Genomic DNA, 11,181 nt, shown 5'->3' on the forward strand with positions numbered 1-11,181 from the left:
CCATGTAGATTGAATTTCAAAGTATGAAACCATGACAGTTTTTGCAAGCTTAGCTGAAGTATATCATTTAGCAAGTACTTGTGTAAGCCATGTGAAACATGTTTACTTTTAGGTAAACGTTGTACTTGCCTGACACATGACAACCTCTTTCACTTTTCAGTGATTTCTCAGATGTAATATGATAGATGGCAAATATCCCAGGGTACCTAGAGTACAAAATTTTTGATGACAAGTACCTAGAGTACAACATTTTTGATGACAAGTACCTTGAGTACAACATTTTTGATGACAATTAAGTACCACCTACTGAGTACAACATTCTTAATGACACGTGAAGCTCTAACACTGCCTATACATATTTGCTTCTGTTTTTAGGGTGAAGTCTTTGAAGTAGATTCCGGCACTCTCTCCTTCAGCGTTCTTATCTACACAATCTGTGCCGTTTGCTGCGTACTTTTGCTGGTTGCAAGACGTTTACTTCCTTTCTTTGGCAAGGCTGAGTTGGGTGGGCCGAGAATTCCAGCAATATTATCCGCTGTATTTCTTGTGTCATTGTGGGTCATGTACGTTTTATTGTGTTCTTTCCAGGTGTATAAATATTTTACGTTCTAAATTCAAACCAGTTCTATCACAGTGATGCAAATTTGAAAAACCATGTACGGTAAATTTGTTATTTTTAAATACTAGACAAACTTAAAATCCATATTTAGAGAGTATCGTCATTGTAACCTACCTGTAGACTTGATACGACTATCGCTACTACGATTCCGCTATCCTTAACTGACATTTTGATTTTTTGGATTTTTGTTATCGCTCCAAGTCTGCTCTGACTTCTATCTCAAGGTGGTCTTGAATGGCATTCCTGTATCAAATGTGATTGGTCGAATACGTAAGAAGACATATTTAAATCATATCATGAGGTCACACGATGAATCCATAATTAGGTGTCGTCATGGAAATGTGACCCTTCAACCTCACTCTGATCATTACGTACTATTCTGTTAAAATTTACATGATTTCATGCACATGTTATGTGTATGGTATGGCTTGGCTTAATACCAGCTAGAGATAGGAGTCACAGCAGACTTGGAAGGACGGTGAAAATTCAAAAAATCAAAATGTTAATTAGGAATATAGCAGAATAGTGTAGTAACGATAGTCCGTCAAGTCCACAGGTAGGCTATAATCCTCATTGACGATAGTAACAATAACTTTTTGTATAGAATCAGGTTTTTTTTACTCCTCTTTTCTCAATTCTAATAAGACAGTTGGGAAAATCTAGTAACATTTTCAAAATCCCAGTTTATTGAGTGATTTATTTTGGTGGATAACCCTGAATGAAAATCAGAAAATCAGAGAGAAGCTTTTGTCTTCTCCATACTGCCCTCTAGCGAAAATAAATGATAACATTAATTGTGTTTGGTGATTTTGATTACTAATTTTTAAGAATCTAGTTAAATAAATCAAAGTGAGATTTCTGGTCTGAAGTGGATTATTTTTTTGTCTCTGATTCTTGATTTTCCTTAAAATGTCATCAAAAGTATTTAGTAAATTACAAAAAAGTGTAAAAATTGTAAAAAGAAAAAAAAAATTGACCAACTCAGATTTAGTATTTTTTCAAATGTAAATATACTGTTATGAGTAGATAGTATAGATATATAACTGTATTATAGTAATTGCTCTCCTGAAAGAAGAATGTGAAAGGCCCAGTTTAGAAAATTGATTAAAATTTAGTTGTGAAAAAAAAACTGTCCGGTTTGTCTGGAAGACTTATAGAAAAAGTTGGCTGGAGAACAAAAGAATAATCCTATGTAATCCTTTGGGCTCCATGGATTTAAATAACACTAATGTGAGAACCTGGGATTGAAACCCTGGTCTGTGTGTACACAGTACAAATCACAAATCAACCATACAGATTAGGATTTGTTTGTTGGTCAACAAATTATGCATTTGCAGGATAATGATCGATGCATGTGATGGGTTTTAATTATTAAAGGCCATCCATCATTCATGCGTTGGCAAGAACTGGATACAGTCAGAAAATAACAAACTTATAATTTAAAAATAGTTTCAGTATAGAGCTACTTGGGAAGGGGGGCATAACTGACTGTTTACATGTATGTCTCATGTACGTCATTGGCCAATCAGCAGCAAAGGGATTTGAAACAGCTATGTGCAACATTAACAGTGTACATAATGTGCAACATTAACAGTGTACATTATGTGTAACATTTTGTGGGAAAATGAGTTTTTTCTTAGACTTTTCTTAGTAAAAATTTGAGGATATTTTAACAATCTTATAATTCTTTGCCTTTTTAGACATTCTAAGTTACTGGTCAAGTTGCAATACAAGGTATTTTAAGCTTTTATCTAATACTGTAGATGTCAAAATAATTTGACCCATTCTGACAGTGTGTACACCATGTACACTGTAGGATAGAAAGTAGCTGTAGACAATGTATAAACAATTGTAGTTAATGTTACAATAGTTGCAGGCATTTAAGACAAAAAAAAAAACCAAACTTTTATGTAAGATTTTTTTTACTGTGTCATTAAAGATTGACAGAATGTTAGATAAAATATTTCAAAATGTGTATAAGTTAATTAAGTTTTCAAATTTAAATGAATATTTCCTTTTCATACACATCACAAAAATGATAATTGTATTTCATCAGTTCTGGTGTTCTACATCACCATAAAATGTTTGTATATGTCATCAGTTCTGGTGTTTTACGGTATATCACCACAACATGTTTGGATATGTCTTCAGTTCTGGTGTTCTACATCACCACAACATGTTTGTATATGTCATCAGCTCTGGTGTTCTACATCATCACAACATGTTTGTATATGTCATCAGTTCTGGTGTTCTACATCATTATGTCAACACCAGTCTCTGAATGACTGACAAGGCTTTCAAACTATCACTTTAATTTCTTTCCACCAGTTCAGAAAAAAATGCCATTTTGAAAAGACTTATTTGTGGAATTCAGACAATGAATACTCATCAACTATTAATCTATCCATTGATTGATTGATTGATCGATTAATTGATTGATTGATTGATTGATCGATCAATTGATTGATTGAATGCAAATTATCAAAAGATTTCAAAATTTTGACTCAGAACTGGGAGGTTTTCATCAAGTTGTTCAGTAGCTGACAAAGCCAGATAATAAACTTTTCCAGCATTTGGCAACATTGGTCACCTGAACAAGTGCCTTCTTCTTACTGGTGTTGACAATGAACAAACAACCAAACAACTTTATTTGCATATATCTATCAAATGACTACAATTCCATTCACCATGGTATTTGACAGATATATTGAATTTATCGTAATCATTATCGTTAGACTAGTCTATTACATGTAGGGGTTGAAGGGTACTCAGTGAGGGACATATAGTATTTTGTAATGTAATGAAGTTACCTTTTCTTTTATAATATCTTAATGATTGACTTGAAAGTCTTTTTAAAAAAAATCACAGACATTTATTCATTTAAAGAAAGAAGCACTTAAGCATGTATATAAATTCTTCACACATAACTTTTGTATGTAGGTGTAAACTCTGGCATTTAAGAGAAAAAGAGAAAAAAATATAGAGTTTATTTTAGTAAAGGAGTGTTCTTAAAAATTTCAATATTTAGTCAAATTATGTTGTAAAATTTACAGATACATCAGGTAGTTGTTTCATCTAGAACTTTTTATTTTAAGAAAACAGTTAAAGTGGTCATATGGATGAGGTTTGGGTATTTATTTTGGATTTTTTAATTTATAAAACAATGTTTATCATGGCTTTCTACTTGACATATGAATGTGAAACAGGATAATGTCAAGTCCTTGTTTGTAACTCCATAAAATTGCAGAAGATAAGTAAATGTATAAAATATTTGTTATTGGACGGACAGTAACAAACTTTTTTACTCATTGTTTTAGCATTTTGCAATGTAATGGCTTACAAACATGGAATTGGTCAATGTAATTTTATATTGATTTTTGAAGTAGGATGCTATGATAAAAAATGTGTTTTTATAAATTAAATATCTCAAAAATCAATACCCAATTCTCATTCATATGACCATTTTAAGACTGCTGTAACACAGAAATAATGAAGGGATAGACCATTTAACGCTTTATTTACACACAAAATATTGTACGCATATTTACTGTTAGACTGATTTTTACTGTCATTAAACAAATCAAAATATAATGAAGTTGAACAGAGCAGTTGTATTTTTCTACATTATCAACGCAGGCTATCCAATTTCAAGACTCCTAAGAGAATTATAACGTACTTAGGGAGTTTTGTTAGTCTCCCTATCTTACAACCAATTAGTCTTAGTTACAGATGAAAACATTGTGCATAGTTACAGCATAATAGAAGTATGCTTTGAAGTCTGTATGAATAATATGTCCTTGAAGAAATATACGAGGGTTTTTTTTTGTAATCAAGAATTTTAGCAGGCGATGTACGAAATTGATTTGTCGAAGAACATACATTAGTGGGTTGACAAAGAGCGGTATTGTGAAAATGCTTCATGCACTAATTAACAGCAGGCTGTTCAGTAAAATAAAGTCATTTCCTGTCGAAATGAGAGGTACTTTCAGTTGGTAGGGATATAAACATACATCCCGTGCAGGCAGTTGCTTTTTAGATAGTTAACATAATATATATTTTATCTGTATTAAGTTCGCTAACGATCTCAGCTTCACTTTGATTAATTTGTATTTATTTATTTATTTATTTTCAATTCTTGACGGTATAGTGGTTATTTACAAAGATTAGACTATAAAACCTCACTAACTGTGACTTGTTGCTATTTTTAGAAATATTTGCCGGTTGTAAAATGAGCGTTTGAAATGAAATGGTTTACTTGCTCTGAGTAGCAGTGACTTTGCTACATGTTGATGGTTGTGTGTATACTGGCTTGATGTCAGTATGTAAACAGTTGTGAATCACAAACGGACCAATAGACCTGTTGCCAGTTCCAAGATGCAATTGCATGTCTCCCTATACAATGCCATGTATTCTGTAAATGCAGGGGGGGGGGGGGGGCAGGGGTTGCACCTGTTACTGAATGTGATGGTTGTCACCTTGTTCATACCCAGGATTTACCAGTCAAATTCTTCTCCGTCATTGATGGTGTTTAGTCTTCATTCTGTAAAATCGCTCGCAGTCGAAGAGATCAACAAATACATATTTTTTTCCCATCATTTCACGAGGAAAGTGTTATTTTAAATGTAATAAAAAACAAAACAATCCTAAATATTACAACACAAGTGACATTGTTTCACGTAATATGCATCTTGGAACCAGAAATTGACTATTATTAGTCCTTTGTCATCAAATTGTAAATTGATATTTTTTGGAGACTGACTGGGTTTCAGATTTGATTCCTTTGCAATCATACCTTTGAGCATGCAAGTACAACAACAACAACGATAAGGTAAAAATTCTGAAAATATGTCTGTTTAGTTACAACTACTGAGGTTGTAAATTAGACTAAATCCAAGTGCCAAAGGAAACATGTCATGCTTTATGTTGATTTCTATGTGAAATGTACACGTGAAATAGCATGGATTGTGAGATATCCAATATCACCATTTTAATTTCTATAGATTGTGTATCTGTTATGTGACCCATCTAGGCTGTGGAATCTATATTATGTATGTTTAGCAATTTCCATTGTGGAAATTTTTGGATGTATAAAATGAGGACATTAACGCAATTGTGACCATTTTTTGGGGTGAGAGTAAAATGAAATTCATAAAAATGTAGAAGTGTTGATATCAGTTCACCACAATAGCTTCATTTTACATCAAATTCCACTTGTAAACAGCCAATGGGAATCACTTGGTTTTCAAAGAATTTCCAGTGGAGGATCTCCAGTTTTGAAAGCAAACAACTCTGGGATAACCTGTATGGGATGTATTAATTTTGTAGACTTTTTTTGTTCAACTATGCAGCATGCACAGTTACGGCTTATATACAGCAGAACAGTATTGGTTCAATCTTGTAACATGCACAGATGGGCTTATGGCAAAATGGTATGGGTTCAACCATGAAGCCAGACTGTAACATTGTTGTTCATCCCTAATAAGCCACTGGGAATGGTAGCTGATAGCATGGCAGGAATATCTTACACATTACCATGTACAGTCAGACTTATGGCAAAACAGTATCATGTGGTTCGCAATGCAGTACAACTCCGTCCATTACACTGGATGTGTCGTAGCACATTGAATTTTACATGCATAAATAACACAACCAAGCAATATCTTTATTTTTTACAATTGTTGTAACTGGAGCATTTTGGTAGTGTTTTTTCTTGACATGTTATGACTTGTTTGTTATGTTGTTTACATCCTGAGGTTCATTGCTTTAGAATCACCTATAGATAAACTGTGTCTGTGTAGGTACGCCATATCAATTGTGCAATGTGGTGACAAATGATAAAACCTTGTGATTTACCAGCATTCAATAATGCATATGACAGGCAGTTTAATATACTTCAGGATGTACATAATTAGAATAAGTCATTTAATATACGTCATATGAAACTGACCCCATTCTGATTGAAATCTGATTAAGTGAATATGGCTTGATTTCTGTATTTACTTCAGATTTCCTGTGTTTATTGTTGTTTGTTCTTTTTTGTTCTGTGAATGAATGAATGAGTGAGTGAGTGAGTGAGTTAGTGAGTGAGTGAGTGAGTGAGCGAGCGAGCGCCTTCTTCCTACATCTGACACAATACCATTGGAGTTCACGTTCTAATCTCGCACATACATCCATGGTGTAACCAATCAAAATCTGCCTTACAGTTAACACTCCAAGATTAAAGTTGAAAACAAACAGAACCACCAAAACAATAACATCATTGTCTCTGCTTTTACCTGCAGCTGTTTTCAAACAGTGTGCTGAGGGTCTGCACCATTAAGTTTTGGTGTAAGGCATGTTGTCATGGTTACACAATGGGTGGGATTTAAACGTGATGAACTCCTATGGCATTGTGTGAGATGCAGGAAGATGGTGCTCACTCTCAGAACAACGAAATCAAAAATGAGTGACAATAAATGAAAAGGATGTAAATAAATTGTGCTGTCTTCACTGTCATCAAATTTTAAACAGACTGAACTGAGCCAAAAGCTAACGTCACTATTGATTCTTTGAATAAGTGCTCAACAAACCAGCAATAATATATGGCTAAATCTCTATGATTATTTGCACTTTAAATAACCAATCATTATACAAACTGTCAACAACTTTCAACTTTAAAGGAATATGGCATTGTTAATATACTTTGAATCAAGTTGTAATGTTAATAATTTTTTTGTAAATCATGCATATACTGCTATTAATGTAAAATGCACCTTTTCATTTTGACAAGGCCAGTGTAGTTGTAATATTCACTGCTTTCTATGTACAAATAAATTTAGTATTATTTTACTCGTATAATTTTCTGGAATTCAATCTATGAAAAATAAATCTGTTGGTGTGATAGCAAAAACGAAAGGTATAAATCATATTGTAATGTATCGAAGAGGGCGCATGTCTACTCTTACCAACCTCAATGCGCCATCTTTCCTTGCCTTTGCCTGTCTCGTTTTCATTCAAGTTACATTTTAGTTGTAGGCTTAGGATAGAGAAGAAAGGAAATAACTGTTTACTAAAATAATTTTAAAAACAAGGTCGTGTTTATTGTAGTAGATGTGAAAGGGAACGAGCAGACTTTACTATGGTTGGGTGCATGCGGCTGAAGTTCTGATTGTCGGCGGAGGGGGGGGGGGGCTGACTGTTACAGTCGTTCACTGCGTGCATGTTATGTTTTCTTTTCTTTTCTTTTCTTTTGTTAGTTTTTATGTTTTTGTTTTGTTAATGGCTCCCTTATTCAGGCATTAAGCCTTTGAATAAAAGTTTGCAAAGCTATGAAACAGCAGTGAGAGTTGTAGTGGCCTAGTTGATACAGTTCAGCACACAATATCTATACATAGCTAAATAGTAATTAAAAAATACACATCATCACACATCAACTGAATAACTAAAATTATTTTATTTACAATAAAATCCATCTATTTCAAAAATAATATAACAACGTGTGCTCTAAAGGAGACACTGTTAATACAAGGGACGGAAGGTTTTGGTAAAAATCAACGATATGTCGATATGTCCATGTATAGGTGCTGATTACTACTCTATGGTTATAAGCCAATACGTTCAGAATGTTTTCTTGTCATCTTCAGCTTGTAGTCACAGTTCAGCATCGTCGTAAACCACACAGCCTCTTTTACGGCACCGCCAGTCACGTAAGAAATATCAGTTCTGGTTTCACAGAATGCAGTTTGGTAACGATTTACAGTCTCAAACATTGTTTTTCGACTTCTTCCTCCAAATCAGACCAATTCTACCTTTAAAAAACATAAAAAAGAGAGATATTTTATATTCCTTATCTGGATAAAGATGAATTCATGAATTTAAATCTTTAGTGAGGGGTAACAACACTATAGCTAATTGGACGACCACGTCGAAATATTTTATGCTACCAGTGAGAGATGGACCACTAACAGAAAATGTTATCTTTAAAGCGGATGAAGCAATTCTTTACATCATATATCATATCATATCATATCATATCATATCATATCATATCATATCATATCATATCAAATATCACACATCTAGATAGACAAGAAATCTGGTGTCACGTGACCATCATTATTCGATGTTTCACTCGACAGCAAATCCGGTGGTCAAATATATTTGTAAGTACAATAATGATCTACATTGTGGTTCCAATTAATTAAACGTTATCACTTAACAGTATAGCTTGGTGGAAAACCGTTTTAAAAGTTAAAAGTTGGAAAACAATGCGTAACAAAATATTGACATCTAGTAGAAGTCAAGTTGACTGATATAACGTTCATTAAATTATAGAAGTCACGTGAGAAATTGCGATGTTTGTTATTATTACCAAACAACTTCACCATCTTTAGTCATAGATTTATATAATCATTTTGTAATCTGTGTAGAAACACTCACCTGTATTATCTTTATTACAGTCTCACAGAGAATAAGTCTTTCTCTGCTTCCTCTGTCTTCACTCCAATATTTGTTGTCATTATCTTAGAACCATCACCACTCTGTCGTTCTGAACGGTGTCTGGAACCTGCAAATTTGTTTGAGAGGTCGATCAGTTGTTGATTATACATATCGCCCTCTATCCGTTGATAGGGGAATTCGCCGTTCCTCTGTGTGACCTTTCACTTGTTACAATACTGTTATAGGTTCAAATTCAAGCGAATTTACTACTGCATTGGGTAACCATGGTAATTGATATTGAACTTTATATCATTCTTGATAGTTGAGATATCAGCACAAAATCCTGTTATATTTTTAGAGACAGAATAATATCTAATTTAAATATTATAAATTGTTATCTATAAATAGGAAATATTAATACTCACTGTTCTGTACTTTGGAATCTTCTCTGATGATGGATTTGATGTTTTGTAATCTCTCTCCTATCACCATTATCTTCTCCATTTTTACTTTTACATATTCCTCTGTTGTCATTAGCATTTTCTGTTTTTCCAACATGGTCTGTTCTTGCTGTGATATCTCTCTCAACTTTTGTTCAGCGGCCTTCTCTCTTAGAATGACTGTTTTTCTTTCGTCTTCCAGTTTTTCTTTCAAGTTCACAGCTTCTATCATCTTTTTACTCATTGTTCGTTTTTCGTTGTCCAAGGAGACTCTGTCCAAGTGAAGTTCTTCTCCTGTCGTTTCCAGAGATTGTTCTATGTCTCTAAGACGAATTTCACTTCTCTTTATATCTTCCAGACGTACTTCTACTTCCCTTCCGATCTTTTCCATCTCTTTTCGACGCCTGTTCTGAATTTTCTCCTTCTCAACTAACTTATCATACCATTCGTAAAGTCTGTTTGATAGGTCGTTGACATCCCTCTGTTTGTTTTCGAACTCAGCATCCTCTTTCTTTAACTCCTTTTCTTTCTGTGACAAGTTTTCTTCTTTTGTATCTAACAAAAGTTTCTTTAATTCTATCTTTGCTTCCAGATTTTCCAATTCTTCTGATCTTTTGATTAGCATTTTCTTTTCTATGTCCAATCTGTTTGAACATTCTTTTATGCGCCCTTTAGATGAGGCTAAGCTGAGTTCTTTTTCACGAAGACACTTTTCTTTTAGCTCAATGATGTTTTCTTTTTCCATCATATCAGCTATTAGCATCTTGAGAAACGCTTCCTTTGACGACAGTTCTTGTTGTAGATTTTTTAGTTCCTCTGACTGTTTCATCAAGGCTTCTTCTTTCATTTGTGTTGACTTGGTGTAAGTTGTCAGTTTTTCATTCCCTTCACTCAAGTTCTTTTTCATTTCATCATTTTCCTGTTTCATCTTTGTAACCTTAACTTCTCTTTCTCTAATCTCGTTTTCCTTTGCTGTCAGTTCTCTACCTGTCTCCTCTTGAATATTTAGTCTTGCCTCAAATTCAGTTATTTTCTTTTCTAGTTCTGCCTCTCTTTCCTTCATTAGATCCATACGTGATACAAGTTCATTTTCCTGTATTTGCATTTTGTTTTGGGCAGATGTCAGTTTTTTATACTCCTCCCTTAGTCTCATTGCCTTCTGCTCCTCAATAATATCTTCCATCATAACCATTTCCATCATTTCTCTCTCAATTTCTTCTTCTTTCGAATCTATATTGTGTTCCCGCTCATCCAAATCAGATTGTTTGTCTTTCAATGTGGCGTCCTTGATAGCCACACTTTTCACCAGTTCTTCAGCCTTTTCCTCTCTTTTTACACACATCAACTCTTTTTCTTCCAGTCTCTTTTCTGTCTCACCAATCTCGGTCAACTTCTGTTCCACCATGATCTCTGCTTCGCTCATTGAACTTTCTTTCTGGTTCAAACAAACTTCTCTATTGTTGAGTTCTACTTCGCTGAAATGAATTTTCCTTTTGGTTTCTTTTACTTCCTCCTCCTTCCGTTCAAGTTCTCTGACTTTTGCCTGCAGCCTCCTGCTTTGCTCGTTGAGGGTGTCCTCAATCAGAGTCATCTCAATCATCTTTCCATCAACTTTATCTTTCCTTGCACGCAGTATCTGCTCTCTATCATCTAAATGACACTGGCTTTCATTAACTGCTGCTTGTCTCTTAGCTACGGCTGTCA

The 11,181-nt window shown here is 34.0% G+C and overlaps 1 protein-coding gene across 2 annotated transcripts in view; it reads left to right on the forward strand.

Moving 5' to 3' along the window:
- The window catches only part of LOC144434794 (sodium/calcium exchanger 3-like), a 48,025-nt gene extending 40,579 nt beyond the window's left edge, over positions 1–7,446 (forward strand). For both annotated transcript variants that reach the window (XM_078123295.1, XM_078123296.1), the window contains one exon: positions 376–7,446. In XM_078123295.1, the coding sequence (XP_077979421.1) occupies positions 376–612 (237 nt within the window). In that variant the 3' untranslated portion in view covers positions 613–7,446. The remainder of the gene's footprint in view (positions 1–375) is intronic.
- The last annotated feature ends 3,735 nt before the right edge of the window (positions 7,447–11,181 follow it).

The sequence above is a fragment of the Glandiceps talaboti genome, chromosome 5 (assembly GCF_964340395.1).
Source record: "Glandiceps talaboti chromosome 5, keGlaTala1.1, whole genome shotgun sequence".
NCBI classification, from domain to species: Eukaryota; Metazoa; Hemichordata; class Enteropneusta; family Spengelidae; genus Glandiceps; species Glandiceps talaboti.